Source organism: Gopherus evgoodei, chromosome 10 (genome assembly GCF_007399415.2).
Source record: "Gopherus evgoodei ecotype Sinaloan lineage chromosome 10, rGopEvg1_v1.p, whole genome shotgun sequence".
In the NCBI taxonomy this organism is placed as follows: Eukaryota; Metazoa; Chordata; order Testudines; family Testudinidae; genus Gopherus; species Gopherus evgoodei.
In genome coordinates, this window is record NC_044331.1 from 85,989,494 (window position 1) to 86,015,384 (window position 25,891).

Here is a 25,891-nt window from a genome sequence, read left to right on the forward strand (position 1 = left end):
CACCGTTTTCTCATATGTGAGCGTTAGAGAGCAGAGAAATACAGCACGGAGCACTGTGTGGGTGTCGGAGTCATGAATTCATTGCGTTAATGTACTCACCACATCCTTCTAGCTGCACAGTAATACTGATACAGAGCTGACGTCAGCCACCGTGTATCACTGTATATTCCAATACATTACTGCTCTGTATTGCTCACAAGTAGATTTTTAGTTTTCACTCATTCAGTGCTGATGAACTCCACCTACTTGTCATAGCCTTTACTTTCAGTGTCTGCAATGACAGTAACGTGTTAACCAGGCAAGTGCCCTATGGATTTTTGGGAGGCTGAAATGGACATCTGAAAGAATGAGGCAAGGTAATATCAGTGGTTCAAGCAATTCCCATAGAGGTTTGTTGCCAGCTTGAAGCACTTTGTTAATGTTTCTGTTGATAAGTTTGACTATATATACAATCTTTCCTATAGATGATACTGTTCTTGCCCCTCTGGTGACATCCATATTGACTTTCATCGTACAGAATAAGGATTATTTTGTTTCCTTTCTGATTTACCTGTTGCTTTAACCCCATGGTCAGTTGTTTTTTGATTATTGCTGTGACAGTAGCTGTCAAGCTCAGTGCTCAGGGAAGAGCACTTACTGTGCATTTAACTGAATTATCTTTAACCTCTGTAGACCTTCTAGCCTCTTTCCTTTGTTTTGCTGTAACTAAGAAATTATTTTCTGTGTTTGGGAATTTTATATTTCATCTTTATTTCATGTTAGTTTTTATAACTGAGTTCTTAGACTTTTTGGAGAATGTTTATATAAACGTATACATATATAATTCATGTAACCATTTACAAACACAGAGTTAGACTAGATAGACCCAGGCCCTCAGGCTGCTCCATATCTCCAGATGCTTAGAACAATGTGTCTTTGAACATGCCACATTGGTACAGGCTCCATCTCTCACATTGTAGTTTATTACAATTTTAAGAACCACTTTTACACTTGTATGTAAATTACTAAGTTAATACCAGACATCTTTATTTAGTACAGTGCTTTTCATACACTCTGTCTCTTAAACTGCCGTACAGAGGTTAAAAGAACTGTGCTTAGCAATTCTATAGTGCTTGACATATGAGTATTCATGAATTGAGAACTGTGTCCAGTTCTGGTGACCACAATTCAAGATGGATGTTGATAAATTGAAGAAGGTTCAAAGAAGAGCCATGAGAATGATTAAAACATTAGAAAACAGGCCTTACAGTGATAAACTCAAAGAGGTCAATCTATTTAACTTAACAAAGAGTTAAGGGCCTACATAGGGAATAAATATTTAATAATGGGCTCTTCAGTCTATCAGAGAAAGGTATAACATGATCCAATGGCTGGACAAATTCAGACTTGGAAATAAGGCGTACGTTTTTAACAGTAAAAGTAATTATTCATTGGAGTCAAGAATTGTGGATTCTCCATCACTGACAATTTTTAAATCAGGATTGGATGTTTCTCTAAAAGCTCTGCTCTAGGAATGATTTTGGGGCAGTTCTCTGGCCTGTGCTATACAGGTCAGATCAGATCACAATGGTCCCCCCAGCCTTGGAATGCATGAATCTATGAACCTCCTAAATCGCCCGGGAGCTCAGTATGTATCTTTGTCCTCTTTTTACAGACAGGCAAACTGAGCCACAGAGAAGGGACATGACTTGTCTGAGGTTACACAGTGACTCAGTGGCAGATCTGAGAATAGAGACCAGGGCTTCCAGTCTGTTGTTCATTGCTCCACATCATGTGAACTTTCCAAATTAGCAGCAAAGAGCCCTGTGGCACCTTATAGACTAACAGATATAGACTCATAGACTCATAGACTCTAGGACTGGAAGGGACCTCGAGAGGTCATCGAGTCCAGTCCCCTGCCCTCATGGCAGGACCAAATACTGGAGCATGAGCATGAGCTTTCGTGGGTGAATACCCACTTCGTCGGATGCATGCACCCATGCATCGTGGGTATTCACCCACGAAAGCTCATGCTCCAATACGTCTGTTAGTCTATAAGGTGCCACAGGACTCTTTGCTGCTTTTACAGATCCAGACTAACATGGCTACCCCTCTGATACTTTCCAAATTAGGTGAACCAATGGGGTAGGAAAAGTAGGAGATGTGTGTTCTGATTAAAAATTAGAAGTCAATGAGGCAAAGAAGGGGGTGGTCTTAGTGGTACTCAGGGACTTAGAGCCTCAGCAGGCTTTGGGAATGGAAAAGGCCCTCGACTGCATCTTGTGCCTGTTCAGGAGATGTGCTTATCCAGCCACAAAGGGCCATAACGACACCTGCTGCTCCTTTCCCTTGCTATTCTGCTCTCTCATGTGTATCTCAGCACAGAACCCCGAGCAGAAGCAGAAAGATCTAGGGAACAGGTGCTGGCAGTCGCTGGCGCACTTGCCCTGACTCTCTCAGAGCAGCAGTCCCTCCTCCTTTACCACCTCATGTCAGAAAATTTGGTGGGAGAAGGAGAGAAAGTTTTGGGTACCAAGGAGAGAGAGATCTGGGGGGCCCTGGCAAGAGCAAGAGGTTGAACAACAGAGAACATGGGACATGAAAGAAACAACAAAGTCTATGGGGAAAGATGGTGCTTCCCAAAGAAAGAACAAGAAACGCCAGGGAACAGAGAAAACATGAAAGAGAACGAAGCAATGGAGAGATGAGATGATCACTTTGCAGGATTATCTGGGGGTCTCTCACTTAATCATTTCCCTGCCATTGCAGGGACCTTAGGCACTGGTGCACCACAGACCCTCTTGTGCTCTGCCTGTGGCACATCCTAGTCTCCAGTATACCTTAGTCTAATTCCAGTTGTTGGGTTAATGTGGAGGTTTTGGGTGGTTTTAGTGGCCTGGGATATACAGGAAGTCAGACCACATGATATGGTGATCCTTCCTGGCCATGGACTCTAAGACCCAAAGGGGAAAAGCAGCGAGAGACGTACACCACGCTGAGATTAGGTAAATGCATCGAGTGCATTAATCTGCCTACATTCTATTGCATCTCTGTAGACAAAGACCTATATCCTGTGGTATTCGTGTTTGGGGAATGCTATGTAACTGCAACAGGAATAGTGCAGGGGCTTCAGATTCACTTCTTGCAGGAGACATATTCTTAATGAAAGAGATCATAAAAGCTAGAGGTGGGATTAAGTTCCATCCAGCCTACCCCACAAATCAATGCATGATTATTCCCATGTGCTAATATTTTGCCCAGTCTAGTTTTAAATATCTCAGGTGAGATGGTTTCGACCCAAAAAGCCAAAGCCTAACAGATCAGTGTTGAGATGTTTTTTCTGATATTCAGACTAAATTTTCCATTTCTTAATTTCACCCATTCACTCTTGGTTCCACCCACTGTACTCCCTACACGATTCTTCTTTTTCCTTGGTGTTAACCCCTCTCAAATATTTGTGTGTCAGCTTGTAATCTTGTCCCCACATATTCATCTCTTAGCCAAGCTAGAGGAGTGTACCACTTTTGACTCTTGCTCTTGTGTCAGGCCCTCCAGCCCCTTGATCTTTTCTATGCTTTTCTCTGAATGGTCTCTGAGCAAGGGAGAAGCATAGGAGAAGGTTCTTGAGGAAGTGATGGGCAGAGGGTTTGGAGGAGTAGACATGTAGCTTGTATTGGCCGAGCAGATGTAGGTGAAAGAGGAGAAGTCCATTAGCGTCTGCTGAAGCAAATCTACCAATGGTTTTAGGAGAGCAGTTTTGAAGTGGATCCTGAAATGAACAAGGAGTCTGCAGAGTGCTTGAAGGTGATGGTGATGTAAGTTCTGCTTCTTTGTACATATGAGAAGGCAGGAAGCAGCATTCTGTGTACACCAAAGAGCTAGGACATTGGGAGGCCAGAGCAAAGGGAGCTGTAATAGTCAAGGGGAGCGGAGCCAAAAGCCTGGGTGAGAATTTCAACAGAGGTGTCATGGTTCAGTGAGAGTCAGTCTCTGAACTAGCTGAGGAGCCAAAGGGGCTTTTCGCTGGTTACTAAAATTATTTTGCTTTCATTATTTGAGTAAACCTGGAAAGTTTTTAAACAACAGAAATATTCCCCAGGTTAGAAGAGCTTAGTTAGTGTCCTCATCACTGAGTAAGCATGTGGCGCATGTGCTTCCAGAGACTGAGGACTGCTGAACTTGGAGGGGCAGGCAGGGACTCTTTGAGCGCTGAGCTGATCTCTGTTCAGGGCCATGGGGAAGAAATGCTGCTGCAGCTTTGTGCCCTGCACCCTGAGGCTTCACTCCCAGCATTCTTCCTACAGGTGCCACTTTGAGCCTGGGTGGCCAAAGTGTGACCCAGCCCAGCTGCCTGAGCCTGCCCCTTTCTAGCCAGCAGAGACCACGGGTCCTACCTCCCGTTGCCTCCATCACACTTGCATGACATATGTGACAGTGTTGCAATATTGTCATGCAATGTGGTGTCTTTGCCTCCCAACATAATCTGACAATGCTGGGTAAGAGCATCCTTCCATTGTAATGCAAAATAGCTCCCTCTGCAAAAGCCACATGCCTCTGGGACCCAAAACCTCCTGGCATACGACTCTTCCTATTCCTTTTGGGGACTACTGGCCCCTTTGGGGATGGCAGTGTTATGCAGAGGGTGAATCTGCAGTGAGTATTGATGATGGGGAGCTCCAGCCCAAACCCTGCAAGGATTGTATTTTTCACTCTTTCAATGTATATCTCTGTATTTGCATAAAAATAAATGTTAGCCATTCTGCAAAGAAGGTTGGACTGTGTGTGCCACATCAATCCCCGGGGGTTGGAATCAGAGCAAGAGCCTTTGCGTTTCATGGCTGAGCAGAACAGTGATTTATCAGTGTCATTGGATTATCACGTAACGGATCTTAAACAAAGATCTGATCAACCTCCTTGTTCCTTGCAATCAAAAGATTTTCGTATAAATCCTCGTCAGCCAATGGTGTCAGAACAGCCTTTCCTTGAATGAATGAGTGTGTTACCAGTGTTCTGTGACGCAGGAGAGAGAGGCTTTGCTATACTCCTTTATTTTGTTACATGCAGACAGTTCTCCTGTCCTGTGCCAAGGGCCACAGCCCTACATGCTTTCCTGGGGGGTGTTTAATAAGATGCTTAGAGATTGTTTAAACAAAGGAGGAGGCTTTAGGGAGACCTGATCCGCTTGTCTGCACAGCTGCTGTCTGTCTGCTGTGCTTCTACGGGCGTAGCGCTAGAAGCTAGACAGGTGCAAGCACCCACATTAGTTGCAGCAATGTTGTTGCTCGCTGTTGCATGGCAGTGAACCAGGACTCTATCTTAGCCTGAGTGCATGTGCTGTAATCCGTTACTGACCTGCAATCCAGTGCTGCGTGAAGCTCCCTGACATCTGGCTCTCTCTCACGCCCATGCACACACACAATTCGGTGGCTGGGCTGAGCTCATGTTTTGTTTTTCAGGACGGCCAACTGGGAACAACATGAGGAACAAATTGCAGCTCCAGACAATTCCCTTCTTCCTCTTACTTCAGTACAGTAAGTTCCCAGGTTTCTTTCTCAGGCTTTCACATCCGCGAGGCTTTGTATCCTGCTGTGCTAACCATTGTTTAGGGCTATGCTGAACTGGCTCAGAGCTAGTGAAGGGCCCAGGCTCAAGATATCCAGAGCTAAAGTTTATTGGCTAAAGGTTCAAGCTCGATTTTATTTTGTCCCAACCTGTTTGTCTGCTCCTGTGTATATCAACACAGCCAATTGCTGGACTTTGGGGTACGTCTACACTCCAAGCTGGGGCTGTAATTTCCTAGCTCTGATCAAAAACAGACTGCAACCGTGCCAGTAGGGGAGGGGGAGCAGCTGCCCCAAGGACATCCCTGGGAAGTGACTCAGATGGATTACCCAGGGCCATGAGGCACCTCACCACGGCCTGCCCTCAGTGGGTGGAAGTCTTGTCAGGGCCTGACACCGCCAGCCTCTGGCAGCACAAGCCTGGCCTCTCTCTGTACAGGTTAGCAATAGGCACCCACCACCCCTGACTCCTCGGAGCGCTGCCTGTGGAGTGCTCAGCCCCTGTTCCCCTGAACACTCTCAGAGCTCTTCGATTCGCTGTTCCCAAAAGAACACTACACACCGGCTTGTAAGGTTCAACTCAGGATCAGCACTTTGCTTCAAACACAGCACTGAGGTACTTACATAGAGAGAACAAGAGTGTTTATTACAAATAACAGAGATTCAGGTGATAGAGAGTGAGACTATTGGAAACAGTTACATATAAAACAAAATCATAACATGCTTTCTAGAGACTAACCTTAGCTAACAAGGCATTCCCCTGACTCCTACAGATCGCTCACCTCAAGTTCTTTCCCCCACATTTTCAACCAGTTAGCTGAGATCTTTTCTCATAAGATCAAGTCCACTGACAGCTTGTCCTCACAGCCTGAAGGAATCCCAGGGTGTCTCTGCACCCATAAAATATCAGAACAGACCTTGAAGTTCACCTGAAACTAGGGGTGTGTCCCCTCCCCCTCCACTCACCTCCTCCTGTGAAATTCCTTTGGAAATTTCCACCAGATCTTCATTAGCATTTGCCTTAGTATGCTAAGAGATCCCTGTTGCAAGACACAATATATACAGTGCTCCACCACACAGAGACGCGTCTCCACCGCCTGCCTGGAGAAGTTTGTCTGAAGATACAGTACATCTGAGTGACCTACTTCTAACTACAGACTTAGAAAACATCATTTTTAATACATACACATAACTCCTCACATATTTTCCATACACACATCTCTCAATTATTATGATGACCAGCATTACACAGGCTTTCAGAACAGACCTTACATAATCTCTTTTGGTGAACCCATGGGATCCCTGTGCCCCTATGAACCCCTTGCCTTCTGCCAGTTGGCATCAAGAGGTCCCTGGGTCACACCATCCAGGACACTAGGCACATACTCAGGGCAGCTAGCCCTTCCAATGGCTTCTGCCACTATATCTACGTGCGTTTTTAGTGTGCTAGCTTGATCAGAGCTAGTGCAGGTCTGTCTCCTCAAGCTGGGAATTACACCCCCAGTTCCAAGTGTAGACATATCCTAAGATTCAGGGCTGGTGGGTTTTTCAGCAGAAATGGCTTCTATTCATGTGTGTGATTTACAATAATTCCAAAACATGTTGGCTATAATGATTAGGCACAGATAGTCTAGAAATGGCCAGCTCAGCACCACTGGAGGAGCAGCTGCCTTTAAATTACCTGCCTGGGACCCACAAGCTGAGCCACTTTTTCGGATACACGTGTCCCATTACCCAGCTCAGTGCTCTGTAGGTGCCTGTTGTCCTTTACCAAATGCTCCTGGCCACTGCGTAGAAATTTAACTGAGCCAGAGTTGACTTTCTGAAAATATCATTTAGAGTAGAAACAAGCAGCACAAATAGCATCTGCAGGAACCAGATGTGTGGTTGGATTTTCTTTTTCTGTTTCTAAATGGAGCCCCAACTCGCTTTACACTCGCATTAAAACAGCCCATAAACCTGAGAGCAGCAGCATCCTGCCCACCTGGCAACAGGGATGAGCTGCAAGCCCCTCACGCTGGTGTCAGGATGACATTGCAAGACTTCCTAGGCTCTAGAGATGTGGTGTGAAGCATGCCCTGCCTGCTGAAATGGTCCTTCTCCATCTCACTGGGAGTTTTCCCTTAAGGAGCATGCATCCCAGGGGAGAACCTCCCCCTCCCACCCCCCCCAGGACACTGCATTTTATAGATAGCTGTTTTCCTCCTATCCCAGGGTGCCCTCCTCTCTTTCATCAGATACCTGCCATGCTAGGACATCCAAGAGCTGGCATGGGTGGACTTGAGTCATGTTTTTCAAATGCAGAATTCTCTGGTCTAAAGTTCTGCTGATGCCTCACACGCGCAAGCGTAGTTTAGGAGGATTACAGTGGCAGCATGATTCTAATATAATATTCAGCATTTACATAATCTTTGCTGATTATTGTTTGTACTGTAGTAGGGCTTAAGGGCCTCAGTCCTGGATCAGGGCCCCACTCTCTGTGCTAGGTGCTATACATACACATAATATAGAGACAGTCCCTGCCCTAGGAGCTTCCAGTCTAAGTATGAGACAATAGATAACAATAATATTGTTATCATCCCAGTTTTACAAAAGTGGAAACTGAAGTGCAACAGCAACTCGTTCAAGACCACAAACTAAGCTGGTACCAGAACTGGGATGAGAACTCGGGAGCTCCTGGTGCTTAGTCCTGGGTTCAGGCTGTTTGACTATGCTGCTGCATCCTACAGTCTGATGGCTAGCCCCCTGGCTGCCTGATCCCAGCTTGGTGAACCAGAGTCTCCACCCAGCTATAGGTTAATTATTAGAGATGATAAGTTTTCCATCCTGGTGGGTGTTGTGAGGATCCCCAGCTGTCCTCTTTTCCAGTCAGTGTCGCCACTTCTTTTTGGAGTCTTGCATGCCACTGCAGATTGGTGCCCTTAGGCTGCTCCTGGAGAGCAGATTGTAACCTGATGGGAGAAAACAACAGACTAAGAAAGGGAAGCAGTGGAGCAAAGTCAGGGGAAAACCTTAGGTTTCCTTTTCCTTTGAGCTTCTTCTTCTCAAGTCAGACTCTCCAGCCTCAACTGGACACACAAGTCAGTGCAGTGTTGCCCTAAAATAGGCGCATTATCCTTGTGGGGGGTTTGCATTTCATATGAAGGTGGCTGGACATGGTGGGCATTTCGGGCTGATCTGACAAGTGGATAAACCAGAGTGCAGCCTGCTGCATTCTCTGTCAGTGAGCTCTGAGCAGGCAGCTTTCACTTCAGCCACACTCTGAACACTAAATAAAACTGAATCTTGTGGCTGTTCAGAATGTTGGCTTAGGCCTTTCACACACTGCAGTTTCACAAACAACTGCCCAGATGATAAAGTGCACACAGCCACAGAGATGCAAGGGAGAAGGGAGCACAGCTCCTGGGGGGAGGGGAGGGGAGGGGAGGGCAGGGGAGGGGAAGTACACATCTGTGCTTTTTTCAATATCAAGCACTAGCTTCAGTGTCAGCAAAGTTAAAATGTAGGATCCTTCCTCTCTCCCCAGAGGAACAAGCAGTGAAAGAAGCAGACCTTATGGCTGCTGTAGTACTAACAAGACTTAGGAGTTTTGCAGCAGCTGATTAAAATTTTTTATTAAAGCTGATCCTAAAATTATATAAGGCACAGGTCAAGGAAAAGGAAAGTAGCAGTGCTTAGATTATTCAAAAGTACAAAGGTTGGTTTAAAAGTCATATAATACATACAGTACATAAACAGCAATAACCCAAATTTAGATTAATAAATCTAAAGACACAGTTTAGATATTAGTATCCAAATATTCGGGTACATCACTCATGAAAAGTTATACAGAGAGTCCATAAAACTGCAGTGACAGCAGTGGCTATCAACCCACCTTCTGAGTGACTCAGAGTGGGACACATGGCAAGAATGGCCCTCGCTCAAGTACTGAGGCCACTGAAGGAGGAGAGGATCTTACTAGGGGCCACAGTCTCAAAATCGGCCTTTGAGTAATGGGAATTTTGCTCCTTTCAAACAGGAACAGGGCTGTAGGCGGAAGAGACCAAATTAGCTTGGAGTCTTATCCACCATCTGACTGTGGGTGTGATCCTGGGGGATTTCACCATCAGATATTTGTTGTGTTTCCTGCAGCAGCTTCATTTTTCTTTATATTTTTATATTTATTTATTATTTTTATTTATATATTCGAAATATTTATTTCTTATTTGTTCTGTGGTAGCCCCCAAAAGCCCTAATCCGATCAGGGCCCCCTGGAGCTGGGGGGTTGTGCAATGTACACACTGGTTATTGCTACATTAGCATAGACTACAAAGCTTTTTATCTTTCCCTACACACTGCTGAGGTTCACAGCACTGCTTTACTCCTTTATTGAAATCAGTCTTACCTGCATAACCCCATGGAGACATTGTCTAGGCATTCTGCTCAGGAGCACTCAGGATCCAGTACTCTCATAACGATACATTTCAAATGCTAATATCTGAACAGAATAATGTACAGCAGCAGCGAATGCTGCTCTATGTCGGTTTTCAACTCCAACTCAGTGCACTGACAAACCTCAGCCTGTAATTTCTTGACATTTTTCTTCCCTATGTTAGAAACTTGTTCCAGTTAGCTATTAAAGGGTTATAAGTCACACCTATCATTTTGGCATCTCGACGTCTTACACAGATTATAACAAATACAAAATTAAAATATCTTTGTGCCAGGATTACAGAAAAAGCTTTTTCCAAACCTCTGGAGCCAGATAGGAAAAAGAACTAACAATGCAATTGCTAAGCTATCAAAAATCATTAGCAGAGAGAAGTGAAAAGAATACATCATGACTGAAAGATTTTTTTCTACAAAATAAAAATTTCGGAAATGCTGTATACAAAAACCATTAAAAGAATGGTACAGTTGCAAATTAAAGCGCTCAAAAGTTAGGTAATGCCAGAATTGTGCATGATACAGTCATTACATGGTCAGAGCCATTCTGTGCACTAAGTCAGTCAGGGCTGTTGCAGAAATAATTCCATGTAACTAAAGGGTGTATCGTGAAGTGCACATGAACGGAGGTAGAGTTAAGGCTGCACATTCAACCATAATTTGGGCATTTCCTGACTTTTCAGCGCTTCCCTTGCAGCCTTAATGTTCTTTAATTAGATATTATTAAAAACAGCTCTGGCTCAAAATGGTTTTACTGCCTATGAAGCCTCAATACACATGAAGTCCTGTGTGTGGAGGTGAACCGAGACCAAGATGTGTCATCTTGCTGTGCCATGTGCCCTGTTGAGGGCTGAGTGTGGTGACATGAGGTCTAGCACTGAGGCCGTTGCATTATTCTCTCTCCCTGAACTTACAGCTACATGTTGTGAAGATCTCCTTTGTTCTGTGGACTACGTACAAACTCTGACGTGTGTCCAGAAAACTGACCTCAGTGAGACTTCGTATAATCTCACTGCAACTTGGTATGTATTAATGAGCAAGAGAACAAAGATGAAATTAGCTGTGATTTGCCAGAGGCTACAGTGCTGTTCTCCTTCCCAGGGCTTGGGCAGAGCTCACAGCTGCCAGCCAACTGCCCAAACAACAGAGAGGGGAGTTCATGCTTCCTGGCTTCCATAACAAGGCTGTATTGCCCCACCACCCACAGCTGTACTGGCTCCACTCTCTTCCTTGCTTAATTTCCTCTCCCCCACCCTGGAAGCTCCTCTGTCTCCTCAGGGTTGAGGCTGGGTCTGTTGCTGTTGAACAATGGAATTACATTCATCTGGAGCAGAATGTTAGGACTAGTCATCTTCTTCACAGACATTAGTAAAGCTACTGCCCACTCCTTGCCAGCACGTGCGTTTATTTCTGGCCAGATCTGTGACCTTGTACCTCCTCTCCTACTGGAACCCTTGACCCTTCTCTGTCTTTGCATCCTATGAGAGCTCACTTATAGAAACTTCCCTGAATGAAAGAGACCACATAGCTCATATATAGCCAGTATATTAACCTATAACACCCTATTGACTTTGAAATGTCCTATCTCCCCTCTGGACCAACACCTCAGGAAAAGGCTTTTTGCAAATATTTATTTGAATTCAGAAGTGAATTTCCAACTTAATTGTGCCCCTTTTGCTTTTCATGAACTTGTCTGCTAACTCATTTAATTATGTGCTGTTAACAAATCACAGACCAGCCCCATTAAAACAGGAGGGGATGTATGTTTGATTTTTAAAGGCTCCTTGAAGAAGAGATGAAAATTCCTGAGCCCTTCTGCAATCTCCAGCTGTCATCCAGAACTGCTACTCACATTCAGTACACATGCTCCCTGGACCTGACGGAATTCACTTCGGATGACAAGTTCCGAGTGGATGTAACAAAGCTAGCTGATGGGCAATACACAACTTCCAAAGCATGCAGTGAATTTCTCCTGAGCAAGAACAGTAAGTACAAGAAATCATGAGCCTGGCTTTCTTCGGTAATTAAATCCAGGTGCCTCTGGGCATATGTAGCTCCAAGTCTTCTTTGAGTGCATAAAACTGCATCAAGGGTCTGTGCATGTTCCGAGATGGGGGTCTGCTGCATAAGGATACTAACCCACTGCCAAGGCTGGAGTGGCACGCGTGTGTCGGGCCCTAGATAGCTCTTGTCCTTGGAGTATCAGGTGACTTCTTCCCACCTCAGATCTGCTCCAGATCCAAATAACTATGATGTTAGTTATTTAGCCAGGATCAGACATGACAGTGAAGGGTCACTTCCATTGGACATGTCACAAACATCCCCTATGCAGGACTGTAGCAGCCTTTCAGAGAGCAACATTATCTTATTGTTATTGCCCTGTCTGGTGGCATAAAATATCCCTAGAATAATGCAGGCAGGGCCTCTCCCTGTTTCCTGAGTCACCTCTTGTACAGGAGAGTTATCTTCATGATAGGAAGCTCAGGGTGGATTCTGGCATAGCCTATTCTGCCAGTTCACACAGCATATTGCTGAACCCTGAATCCTACAATAAGCCGTGAGGTTAATGGGTGCTCAACTAGCCACACAAAGGCCACAACAGGCTGTAACCCACTGTCAGAATTTCAGTATTCAGTTTATTCTGAAAATGAAACTTCAGGTAACTAGTGTCTAGACAAGTGTGAAAAAGATTACAGGAAAATGGATGCCATTGCATGGGCATGAGTAATAAGTAATTGGTGCTGCTTTCAGAGACAATTCCAGTCCACTGCACCCAGATTGTGCACCTCTCCTCGGTGCTGGGGGATTTCAGGATAGCGAAAACCAGCACAATTTCTCTTTCTGTGTTTCCACCCACAGTTAAACCGTTCCCTCCATTCAATCTGACGGCCGTGTTTTCAGATGGGTATAACGTCTCTTGGAAAACCATCTATCAGAATTCTCTCTTTTACTATTTGGATGATGAGCTGGAATATGAGCTGCGGTATAAGAAGAAGAGTGACACCTGGGAGGTAAGAGGGAAGCAAGGAGATGGGTGGGTGAGGAGATGTAAGGAGATGTCCTCAGGATGTATGTGGTGTTTTCATTTGGTTGTCTTGGCTGGAAACAGAACTAAGGATGAAGCAGGATTTGGAGATCAGGATAATTTATCCTTGTGTTTGAGAGACTCTGTCTTTTGTAGGCAAGACTTCTAGCTCAGGCCTGTCCTACACCAGATGAATCGTACACCAGGCCAATGCTGCAGCCACCCAAGGATTAGCAAAGGCTGCTCAGCCAAGGTGCTGTCCTGTCAGAAAGCAAAAGGAGTGTGAGACAGGTTCTCCTCCCTCCTAGCTAAGTGGGACATTCACAGCTGTTAGCTTAACAGATGAGCATTGTAGGGGCAGGATCCATGTGGAGCTGCTGCAGTTACCCAACTCTCCAGTGCACGTTCTAGTGGAGGGACTGTAGTGTGTCAGTAAGACTCTGCTGTGTAGTTGTCAGCCCCAGCGCTGCCCTGAGCACCAGGCTCCAGGGTGCTGCCACTGATGAAGCCTAACCTCCACTAGGCCTTCTCTGCTGCCCTGTCGTGTCCTGGTTATTTCCTGGGTCTGCGGTCATGTCTGCAGTACCCGGCAAGAGTTCCCATTCATGATACTGTCATGTGAAATCAGTGGGAATGGTACAGGACAGGAGAGCCTAGGGGCTCTCAGGTCCTATGCAGAGATCCAGACTCTGACTGCCTGGCTCCCCATCCACCCTAGGTACTGCTAGGTACAAACATCTCCGATATCACTGCTTAAGGCAAATTGCATTGCAGATGCTGCTCCCCCTGAGAAACAGACAGGCTGTGTGCCCCTCTCCTTCAGCCATAGGTGTAGTTTGACTTCTATATTTGGGGGGTAACGGGTAGAGGGTGAGGCTCAGTGGGGGATCTGGGTGCATGGGAGTGGGGCTCAGCGGAGAGGCTCTGGATGCAGGGGGTGAGGCTTGGCAGGGTGGCAATTCAGGTGGGGGGGCTCAGTTGGGAGTTTCTGGAGGTGGGGGGGGGTCTGGCTGCATGGAGATTAGGCAGATGGGAGGGCAGGTGCCCATACAGGGGCCCCTCCCCCTGCAGCTGAGGAGTGATGGGGGCAGAAAGCAGGGTGGGGGGTGCAAAGCTTCCTGGAGCCATAGGAAGTTCTTGGGGGTGGGTCTGACCCCGCCCGGTGGCTGCCTGCAGGGGAAGTCCCATCATCCTCTTCTCTTCCTTCCGCCCCAGCCAGGACTAGCAGCTGAGCACTCACTTGGGTTGGGAAGCAGCTCAGATGCCTGAAGCTGGAGCTCTGCTGTGAGGGTCACTGCTCTCCTGCCCTTCCCTCCCACAGCCCACATGGGGAAACTGACCAGCAGGCCCAGAGCTTCTGGAATCACCTCTCGCCCACTCAGTGTTATTCTCTGCCCCCCCCCCCGTCCCAGGGAGCTCGTGAGGGGCAGTAGCAATGCCAGGCTGTGCCTGCCGGTCATTCTCCCCACATGGGCTGTGTGGTGAGTCATCAGGAGCATCTCTCCTGCCCTCCCCTTACGCAGACCCCTGTGGGGCAAACTGCTGTGCATGCACAATGCTCCTGGTGTGTTCCCCCACCCCTACCATTCCTCCACAGGGAGGAAGCAGGACCAACTGCAAGGGAGAAATATGGGTGCCCTCCCCCCATGCATCACCTCTGCATCGTATCCAGTTTGGGGGGGACAATTTCCCTCATGCCTACCCCAATCTGTGCCCCATGCCATCAGCCTGCAAAGCAAAGCTCCTGCCTTGTGGCTGTGGAGAGGAGGGTGTTATGGAGTGTCTCTGCTCAGCCAGTACTTGCAGCTCACTCACTGAGATTAGTCCCCTGCTCCCCTCTGTTGTGTAAGCAGCAGACAGCACATGGCACCACATGCAGTGTATGTAGCAAGGCTATGGGTGCTCTGTGTTTCTCGTAGCTGAGATCACAGGGACATTTTCTAGGATGTGTTCAGACCTGTTTAGCTACCAACCGTGTGATAGATCAGAGCTTGGCATTTCACAGGGGAGCGGGGGTCAAAGCATCGCCTTCTGCAGGGAAGTGCTAACCCATCAGTGCTGGAATAAAGATAGATGGGCTTGAAAAACCCAGACCTTGACCCCCACCAGACTTCAGATGCTTACAAGCCAGATCTGTTTTGTGAGCTTAGGTCTGTCTCTAGTGAGCTGTCATTGCTATTCAGAAGGCAAAGCAAAGGGATCAGATGGTTCTAAAAGGTTACAGTTAGTTGGTCTAATATTGAAACTGACACCTTCTTAGTCAGAAACAGAACCTTTGGCAGTGGGGAGCAAGAGGGGGCTGGGAATAAACCCTCAACTTCTGCTAAAAGCTGCATTGGTGTTTCATTTTGCACAGAATAAGAAGAGTAAAGTGATCCCAGAGGACAAGCGAAGTGTGGTGCTCCTGCCACTGGAATTCCAGAGGGACACAGACTATGAGTTCCAGGTGCGAGCCAAGCCCCGGCCTGGCTCTGACTACGTGGGCGTTTGGAGCGAATGGAGTTCCCCGCTAACCCTGAAAACTGAACCTGAGGGTAAACAGAGCATCAGCCCCTTTGCCTTCCTGTCCTTGCTGCATCCTCCCCGTCTGATGGTAGCAAACAGTTCCAGAAAGTGTCGTTTATTGAAACAGGAACCAGGGCCATGGGTGCAGTCACAGCCCATTGCATTGTTCAGCCCTCTAAGGGAGTGAATAACCCCCAGACTGGTCTGCCAGACTCCAGATTTATTAATCTGGGCATCCTGCAATGCCCACCTTGTTTCAGGGGCACTTGGGGAGGGTATGTTGAGATGTACTGGATATTGGATTATAAACTGATGCTGATGTAATTTGGGCACTTTGCATTGGTTTTACAATACATAATACACCTTGAGTTTAGAGGTACAGCTACGCAGCATTTTAAAACGTGTGGCAGCAAGTCTCAGAGCCTGGGTCTACAGATTCAGACTTGCGAGGCTCACACTATAGCAGACATCTATGCAGACATTCGGGTGCAGCTGGAGCTCAGGCTCTGAACCCCCCCACCCCTAGACTACAGGGCCCCAGCTCCAGCCCAAGCATAAATGTCCACATAGCAGACTTTAGCACTGTTGTGTGTGGGCCTGGTCTCTGAGACTCACTTCCCCGGGTTTTAACATGCAGGTAGACATACCTAGAGAGGCACCGTCATCTGAAGACAGAGCAGTGAGCGCTATAACCAGTTCTCTTTTAAATGTTGGCCTTCCAGGATTCTGCTGGCATGATTATAGTTTTCAGAAATCAGGACAGTCTGAGATGAGCAGGTTCCACTACTGGAGTTCAGGGTCCCACATTCAGATCCAGAGGGTTGGGTTCAGGGAGCCTGCTTTCAGATTTGAGTTCATGGCTCTGACTTTTAGGACTGGGGAGTTTATATCCAGCTTTGACTCTGGGGTTCGGTACAGCGATCCGGCATTCACATTATACAGCATGTGATTCTGACTCCTCACGCCAGTGCACAAAGCAACACAGGTAGCATATTTGGCCGAGTGGGTAGAGGGTGCTTCCATCGGTGCTTTGCAGGAGTATTTCCTCAAGCTGTGCAGGGGGAGGGACTAGGACTATTGGCATATGGCAAAGGACTTCCAGCTGCCAGAGCTGGGCTCTCCCCTGAGGTATATGCCAAGGGTGCTTTGTGCTCTGTGTTGTAGGTTTATGTTGTGGATCAGTCCATATGATGTTCTTGTGTCCCTCTCCCTGCACCCCAAGCCAGTTGCCTGCCTCATCATCCAGGCCCCCTTTCCTTGCCTACTTCTGAAGCCCATGGAAGGTGTCCCAGGGAGGTGCTAATCAGAACAGCTGACCAATACCAGATCAGGGGTCCTTGGTACAAGGAACTGCACATTGAGTCCTGCGTCTCCTAATAGAAAGTGATCCAAGAAAGTGTGATGTCCGGAGGATGCGGCTCTGTCAGAGCTGTGGACAAACAGCCCAGATTGCAGTCAGATGCTGTGCTGCCCACACCCCTGCCATGGGTGCGATACCATCTGGGCTCCCAAAGAGGAAAAGAAATGCCTGACCCCAGTACAAGAGAGCTGTGCCACAGGCCAGCGCCTCAGAGCTCACAGGAAAAGATTTGGGGTGTTTGTGATCCCAGTGCTTTTCCACCCCTCTGTCCTTGACCTCTCCTGCTTTCTCTGGCATCTTTAGACAGAAGCCGAAATGCAGGATAAGAACTGACTAACCCTGCTTGGTTTGCCCTCAGAGAGCCCAGGAGTGCGATGGCTGGTGTCACTGCTCGCCTTTGCTCTGGTCGCTGTCTCCGTCACCGTGTTTCTGACCAAACACCAGAGGTAAGAGCACACGGGGGTGCTGGGAAATGCTCTGTTCGGCCTCTGCTCTATATGACCTCCCAGTCCCAGGTTTTCTGATCGTTGTCCATCCAAGTCAGCAGTTAATCAGCGACTGTTTGCACAGCGCTGTTCCTCTTCCCAGGAGGAGAGGAGGGGACTCCACTTTCATTAGTAGCCCGCCATGAAAGGCACAAAGACAGCCCTCTGCTGTGATCTCCTGGGTGAACAGGACTGGGGCAGTGCCCTTGGTGGACTCACAGCACTGCCCTTCCCAGAGAGATCTGCTGCTGCCTGTGCCTTTGTTGTTAGCATGGTGACTCCTCAGCCCTCCCCTTTCTGAGGGCACTCTGCCCCCTAGCGGAGCCCTGCTTCCAGCGATGCTTTTCTCCTGCCCTTCTGAATTGGGAGCACAGCTAATTACTGCTTGTGTGAAACCCACAGCACCTGAGGCGAGGTGAGAGTAGAGTCTCTCAGGATCCAGACAGGGGCACCTGGGAGCAGAACCCAGACCAGGCAAAGTGCACCTGCTCCAAGCTGCTGCAAACTCCAACCTCAGACTGGGTGATGAAAGGTCCCTGGGGTTTGTAGCCTTCGAGAAGCCTGGGCACTGGGCATTTCCAGGCCTGGGAGACCATTTGTAGGGTTGGGGGGCAAGGACCACAAAGTTCGGGGGCAGAAGCTGAGAACTTTTTTTTAAGACAAGCCTGGGGCCTAAGCATTTTGGGAGGGGGCCTGAGCATTATGGGAGGCAGGGCTCCAGGTTCACATTTTTGTTGAGCAGAGTCTGGAGGCCACGCCAGTCGAAAACTCCATTAGCCTGGCCCATCCTGAGACATAGGAGGATGGAGCATTACCAAGAGGGCAGTTCTGTCCATTTTCTTAGCAGAACCCACTCAAGGGGAATTAGGCTCCCAGCAAGGCCTGGGCAGGCGACTCCAGCTGCTTAATCCCAGATGCTTTGGTTTGGGACTGTGAAACATGCCTGACATTGAATCCTTGCTCTTGTTTTCTGTTCTAGCATATGGAAAAAGCTGGGGGTTTTCATCCCGGATCCTGCTCCCTTTTTCAAACCACTTTACGTGGTACACAACGGAGATTTCAAGGTATAAATGGAACAAATCACATCCACAAGCACACACTGCAGAATTAAAACAAATGGCCCAGCTCCTTCACTCAGGCTGGGGCTTTCCAGAGGAAGTGGTGGGAGGAGGAGTCTATTGCAGGAGAATGTCAAGTGACACTTGGGTGCAGGTTTGAATTTACCAGTGTGTCTGCCTGTGGAAAGAGCAGGCCTGGTGGCCAGCTTTGTGGGCTGTGAAGAGAATAATTTGGGGGAGTCTTTAGCTCTCCACTTTCATTTTCAGTCTTCAAATTTCTTGGCCTCTTTGTCATTTTACCCCCTTGGGGCACCTTTTACAGCAATAGCACAGCAGATTCACTCACAACCCTTGAGGAGCTAAACCAGCTCTGCACAGCCTCTCCATGCTGCTTTGTATTTGGGCCTCTATGTTTTCACTGCACCGGAATATGGCTCTTGTGTTGCACCTTTAGTATCATAAAGATTTTACACCCAGGACATAGCTGGCAAAGCACTCTCTTGTATGCCCAGTAGCCATATGAGTGCTCTATGAGATGCAGTCTAGGACCATTCTCATTCCAGTCTGCTTATGCCAGGAACCCAGTTTTAGCACTAACAATCCCACCTAGGAGAGCTTTTAATCCAGACAGCGGTTGTAGGTAACAGCCTGGAAACATGGTTAGACCTGGAGGGGTAAATAACCAGTCCAGTAACATTTGTCAAGCTGCAGCTATCTCTGAGTTAGGCGCGTATCCGTCTGAAGCCATAAGAATGGCCACACTGAGTCAGACCAAAGATCCATCTAGCCCAGTATCCTGTCTTCCAACAGCGGCCAATCCCAGGTGCCCCAGAGGGAATGAACAGAACAGGGAATCATCAAGTGATCCATCCCCTGTCACCCATTCCCAGCTTCTGGTAAACAGAGGCTAGGGACACCATACCTGCCCATCCTGGCTAATAGCCATCGATGGACCTATCCTCCATGAATTTATCTAGTTCTTTATTGAACCCTTTTGTAGTCTTTGGTCTTCACAACATCTTCTGGCAAAGAGTTCTACAGACTGTGTGTTGTGTGAAAAAATATTTCCTTTTGTTTGTTTTAAACCTGCTGCCTATTAATTTTGTTTGGTGCCCCCTAGTTCTTGTGTTATGAGAGGTAGTAAACAACACTTCCTTATCTACTGTCTCCACACAAGTCATTATTTTATAGACCTCAATCATATCCTCCCTTACTCATCTCTTTTCCAAGCTGAAAAGTCCCAGTCTTACTAATCTTTCCTCATATGGAAGCTGTTCCATGCCCCTAACCATTTTTGTTGCCCTTTTCTGAACCTTTTCCAATTCCAATATATCTTTTTTGAGATGGGGCGACCACATCTGCACACAGTGTTCCAGATGTGGGTATACCATGGATTCATATAGAGGCAATATGATATTTTCTGTCTTAGTCAGTAACTTTATCTAGTTACCCTGACTCTCTTCTCACTTAAAAACAGCCAAACTCTTTTTTGCTTTAAGCCTTAACATTTGCCTCTCTGGCTAAATGGCATGCAAAGAGCAGGGTTCACAATGGAATTCTGATGGACTTTGAAGTGAGGGGAGAAAACTCTGAATTCCAAGTGTGCTGTTCAGTGCATAGACCAGAGGAGACCCTGCCGTACAGTGGATGAATGGGGATAATGCCAGTGTCCGAATGCAGATTTCACATTACCTCATCTTCCTGCACAATACCTGTTGGTAAAGCAGCTCTTATTAGAGGCACTTCAAAAGCTACCTCTTGTTTCAGTTTCTTCTCTGACCCCCTTGGGAGAAACACCAGCTGCGCCCTAATGTAGAGACTTTAGCCAGGTGCCCAAAGAGACCGTTGGTTAAAAGGGTAAATTTTCATATTTTCTGCTCATGGGTTCATGCAGAACAAAATAAAAAATGCCTCCATTACAGTGCCCCCTCCCAGCTTCCCTTCTGATGTCCACTTCCTTCTTCCATTTCAACCTTACTTCGCCACTTCCCTTCTTGCACCTCCACTAAACTTATGAAGCCTTTCACGCTCCTCTTACCTCACTTATTGATGCGGAGTTTGAAACACATTTCTTCCTGAGGCTGATCAGCAATGGTATCTACACCGGGGACTTTGCCATCTTGTCTCTCTCATTGGAGTCATTCTGATGCCTCAGCATATACTGCTTTCCCTGCACATGACCCTATCCTTACTGCATAATAGTTGAGTGGTTACCCATGCCTCAAATCCAAGCAGTATCTGACCCCTACAACGAGTTCCCATGAGACGCTAGCTCAGAATTACAGAAAATTACAATATATAAAAAATGGACTAGAATAGTATACTGAAAATATTATAATGCCATCCCATAAATGCATGGTAGGTCTGCACCTGGCACACCATGTGCTGTGTTGTCACAGCATCTCCAACAGAATATAGTAAAAACAGAAGGTGTTCGGAGCAAAGAAGTGAATTGATTACAGGCCTTGAGACAGTGTGTATCATGAGCGACTGAAAAGATTGGTGTAATTCGTTTGGAGTAAACAAAGAAGAAGGGACTTGACAGAGGAATTCAAAATACTGCCTGGTCTAGAGGAGAATCACTGCACACTCCCATTCACCCTCTCTCCTAACACAAGAGCAAAGGGACCTTCAAGGATAACAAAAGGCAACACACTTAAAATGGATAAAGGAAGGAATTTTTATGTAAGTCACAATAAATATGTGGAATTCACTGCCACAAGATCTCATTGAGGCCAAGGGCTTAGCAGGACTGTGGATCTGGCTAAAAGCGCATGCAGTTACAGTAGAGAAGATAAACAATATAAATATATATCTCCCGTTTCAGGCCATAAGCCAGCTCTGCTCTCTGATAGGGTAAAGAAGAAACTCCCTTTGGCAACCCCTGCACCAGCCCTGATTCCCCTCCCGCCATCCGAACCCCTCGATCCCAGCCCAGAGCACCCTCCTGCACCCCAAAACCTTCCTCCGCAACCCCACCCCAGAGCCCGCACCACCAACCGGAGCCCTCACCCCCCCACCCCCGAGCCTCCTCTCGCACCCTGAACTCCTCATTTCTGGCCCCAGCCCAGAGCCCACACCCCCAACCAGACCCATCACCCCCTCCTGCACCCCAACCCCAATGCTGTGAGCATTCATGGCCCACCATACAATTTCTATGCCCAGATGTGGCCCTCGGGCCAAAAGGTCCCCCCTTAGCCTTAGCCAGAGGCTGAGCCAAGTCAGACAAGAGCCTGGAGCAACTCAGGGAGGCACTACCCGCTGGGAGCTCAGCAAATGCAGCCACATCTACTTACTACCCCAAAAGGAGGGGGCGAGGCAGGGGCCTTGCGACCAGCCACTGAGGTAGGGCAGGTTGGGGAAGCAGAGAAGCAGCCTCGGGGCAACTGTGCTTTCCTGTTTGTTGCATGGAAGGAATGTATATTTGGAGACGTTTGCTGATTTGGTGTCAGTTTGGGTTAAACCAGCATCCCTGAGATAACCCCCAACCCCGTAGGCGACAGGTGTTCAAACGGCAGTGACTCTTTCATTGTCCTCTGCAGCCCTGCCCTGAGCACTGCTGATCGCAAAGGATCTCTCAGCGCTCTGGAGAGAGGTCATTTCCTGCTCTGGGATGGAAAAGTGACAGCCGTTCTCCATCGGACTGGGACAGAGGCTTTTGCCCACTCTGTTCCTTGTTAGGCTGCTGAGTGCTGCTGAGAGGGAATGGAAGGTCATTCATTTCTAAGTTACAAAATGGTGAAGCTGAGAAACTTCTGGGAAATTAATTGAGTAGCAGAATAAAGTAGCAGTCGCCCACACAGTTATCAGCCGCAGCACGAAATGCACAGACAAGGGTGCTACAGAGGATGTGGTGACCTTGCTAACACCTGAATAGGGACTTTATTACCAGCTGGCAAAAAAACAACTGTTCTAGGACATATTCAACCACAGTCTGTCTGCACAAAACCAGGCAGCTGAGATATTCTTCTTGCAAATAAGCTGGAAATTCTCTTCAGGGAGCACAGAGGAAAAAGGCAGTGAGAGCCCAAAACTCAATAGACTTGTCTCACTCGTCCCTTCTCACATGCTTTGGAGTCTTGGTAGCAGCTGTGGATAGTAGAGTGCTAGGGGTGCGAGGGTCAGTTATGGCTTTGTTTTCACTTACTCTTTAATTTGTGAGGATTCCTCCTTAGCTCTTTGCTCTCCCCAGGCAGGGGCTTAGCCCAGAGAGGGCTCAGGGCTGGTTGTTGTCTTTTTTATTATTATTATTATTATTATTATTATTATTATTATTATTATTTTTTAATTCAATGAAAATCTGTTCAATAATTTCTGAGTTATAGAAGAACAAAAAATACCAGCTCCAAAGCTGCTCTGGTTACAGAGGATGGTGTCCTAGCACCTTTGGCTCTCTAAGCAGGGGTGGCTCCAGGCACCAGCGCAGCAAGTGCGTGCCCGGGGTGGCAAGCCATGGGAGGCGGCCTGCTGGTCGCTGTAAGGGTGGCAGGCAGGCAGCTATTGGCAGCGCGCCTGCAGGAGGTCCGCCAGTCCTGCGGCTTCGGTGGCAATTTGGCAGTGGGTACACCAAAGGCGTGGGACCAGCGGACCTCCCGCGGGTGCGCTGCCGAATCCGCGTGACCAGCGGGCTCCTGCCTGCCGTGCTTGGGGCGGCAAAAACCATAGAGCCGGCCCTGTCTCTCGGCCCATTTATTCCATCACGATTCCCATACCAGCCCCGTCCAGAGCTGGTGGAATGAAGGTCTCTCCATTTTTGTCTGTGGATGTGCCCGGCATACTCTAGATCATACTAGATCTGGCTGGGCAGGGAATAAGTGACTCCCATTATTAAGTGCAGACAGCATTGTTAGAGAACATATTGCAAGAAATACAGACGGAACTGAAAGCAGAGTAGTATTGCTTACTAGTTATTTCGTAAAATCCTTGTTGCACTCTGAGTGGAACTGGACCCTTGAGAGAAGGAGTGAGAGATAGCGGGTGAGCATCAAGTACATTCTGCCTGTTTAACTCCAAGAACAGGGGTTTGCGCTTTTTTTGTAAACAGCCTTTTGCACTGTCTGAGCATCTGCCCATTCGTACCCTTTACAGCTCACAGACACCCAGGGTTAAAAATCAAGTAATCAATATAAACCTTATGACTGCAGCTTTAAATGTATGTTTTCCATGTTGCGTGTGAGACAGTAACAAGCAAGATTCCAAACCTGACCCCCAACGTTTCACTGCTCTGTCTAGTTAGACTGAGAGCAATTTGGGGCAGGAACTGTGTTTTTCTAACTATCTGTAGAGCACCCCGCACAGTTTGGGCACTTCTGCAATATATATGATTGATATTAATTAGTACAGGGCCTTTGGAACAACATCTGGTTTTAGCTAGGGCTTGTCTTCACTACCGCGCCAGCACTGTGCTGACGGGAAAGTGCTCAATGTAATTACTGCACCTCAACGAGAGGCGGAAGCTATGTTGGCAGGAGAGCACCAGCATAGCACGGTGTGGACCCCAGTTTAAGTTGATGTAACATACATCACTTGGGGGGGGTGTAGTTTTTTAACACCTCGAGCAACGTAAGTTACATTGACCTTAGCAGGAGCATAGACAAGCCCCTAGAGTTTCAAAGAGAATTGGAGGATTCAGCCTGGAGTGGCGGCTGCAAAATAAAGACAATGGAGTATTTATTCTTCTTTGGGCTGTGCCACTTCAGACAGATGTGTCCCAGCCCCCATGGGCTTATGAGCTAAATCATCATGTACACAGGATATGACAAGTGAGGGTGAGAACAGAGCAGAGGGGGACGTACTGGGGCTGGGCGGGTCACACAAAGAAACTTGGATCATGTACACGCCTAGGGGAGCAGAGGCCAGGGCAGTGCTGCAGCAAACGGGGTTTGGGGCATTCTAGACATGGGGGCAGAATGACCAGCAAGCAGAGCTGTGTGTGAGAGAGGATGACAGAGCCCACTAAGGCTGGACTTGCTGGGTCGGATGCAGCAGAAGGCAGGGTCTGGGAAAGGGGCAGAGGCTGTGTGATGAGGGAGCAAAGGCCAGGCCAGGAGCTTGCCTAGCAGGGACACAAACAATGAAAGAAAGAGCTAGATAAAACTGCCTAATTGAACTGACTAACAGACAATTCTCCTGCAGCTGCTGGGCCTGGTAATAATGCTACTGAAATTCCTGCCACTCCCAGGTGGTTAAGAGTCTGATTTCCCTCTGAAAAACAATTCAGTTCCTTGGGCAATTGCAAGCCACAGCCCCACTGCCACCTCATACCACTCCTGCCCATAGCAATGCGATTTTCCAGCTGCTGGCCACCACGGAGTGCAACGTTAATAACTTCTCTCTTTGTGTCTCTGTGCAGAAATGGGTTGGTGCATCCTGTACCAAAGCAACACTGGATTTCTTTGAATGGGGGATTGTCCTTCCAGAAGTTTTAGAAGTTTACGGCAAACACCTTTCCCACAGCACTGCTGCTGAGGAGCTGAAAGAACTCAATAAAGATCACCCTCGCAAGACTTGCGTGCCTTGCCTGGCCATGCACGGTCAGGACAGACAGTCCTGTCTGTGCAGTTTGAATAGTAGCAGTGGGAAACAGGACCAGTCATATGGTCATCTCTCTATTGACACAGTAACTGTGGCTGATGAATTTACACCTTGTTACTCACAATGCAACTGTAACAATGCTCACAGGGATCATGAGCATCTGGATGCTGATGGAGAGGATGGCTACCCCAAGGTTAATCTGGACAGTGATATTTCCAGCAGTTTGCCTCTGGCTGCCCTGAGTGCACAAGATAACATAATTTCCTCAGGCTCTGTGTCTATGGAGCACTCATGGAGGAGTGCAAGTCCCTTGGTGCATCACCCAATGGCAGAAGCCCTGGGAGGAGGGATGGGGAGTATTTTAGAGGCCCTTCGCCTGCATCATGAGCAGTGGGATTTAGAAAGTCCAGCTTCTCTGCCTTCTCCAGATGGTGAAAGTGTTTCCTATAGCGATGGCCCTTATGACTTTTTCTCTCCTAATACACGAACTGGTGATGGTTACCCGGCAATTTGCCTAGACTTAGACACCATTGACAGTGGATTTGTGGACTCAGATTGTGGGAGTCCGATCGAGTGTGAATTTGAGAAAAGCGCTCAGACCAATTCAGGCTGTAGTTCTGGATCCATCACACTTGAAAATGAAGGAGAGGACTTCCCACGGAGTTACGTCAAACAGTGGGTCTCCTGTCGCTCTGCCACGCTGCTCAGTGGGACGCAGACAAACTAAGGGCTCGTGCTCCTTGCCATTTCCAAGCCTGTGCACTAATACAGGAGCCCAGAAAAACTATGCAGCACAACAGGAACAGAACAAAATTTGCCCAGTGCAAACAGCCTGTATCTCATGCAACTTAAACTAGAAGCTGCACACAAATTTGCCTTTTTCTACTGCTATCCACCCTAGGTTCATGTCACATCAAATTTGACATGATCACTTTTTGACAGCTTCTCTGGTCAGAGTG

General features: G+C 47.6%; 1 protein-coding gene across 2 annotated transcripts; it reads left to right on the forward strand.

Moving 5' to 3' along the window:
* Positions 1 to 271: 271 nt before the first annotated feature.
* On the forward strand, positions 272 to 25,749 carry IL21R (interleukin 21 receptor). Of its 2 annotated transcripts, XM_030577984.1 has the most exons (9): positions 272 to 356; positions 5,436 to 5,510; positions 10,882 to 10,987; positions 11,745 to 11,950; positions 12,825 to 12,976; positions 15,347 to 15,524; positions 17,214 to 17,301; positions 18,320 to 18,404; positions 24,751 to 25,749. In XM_030577984.1, exons 1-9 carry the CDS (start codon positions 347 to 349, stop codon positions 25,657 to 25,659), a joined length of 1,809 nt encoding a protein of 602 aa, XP_030433844.1. In that variant the 5' UTR covers positions 272 to 346; the 3' UTR covers positions 25,660 to 25,749. The 2 variants fall into 2 exon arrangements, with proteins under 2 accessions (XP_030433844.1, XP_030433843.1); XM_030577983.1 differs by lacking the exon at positions 272 to 356 and having other exon boundaries at positions 5,419 to 5,510.
* Positions 25,750 to 25,891: the final 142 nt, after the last annotated feature.

Coding starts and splice junctions, on each gene's coding strand:
- IL21R (XM_030577983.1), top strand. CDS start 5,420: ATGTTTTGTTTTTCAGGACGGCCAACTGGGAACAACATGAGGAACAAA. Junction 11,951..12,824: donor ATTTCTCCTGAGCAAGAACA/GTAAGTACAAGA, acceptor TTCCACCCACAG/TTAAACCGTTCCCTCCATTC. Junction 18,405..24,750: donor TACACAACGGAGATTTCAAG/GTATAAATGGAA, acceptor GTCTCTGTGCAG/AAATGGGTTGGTGCATCCTG.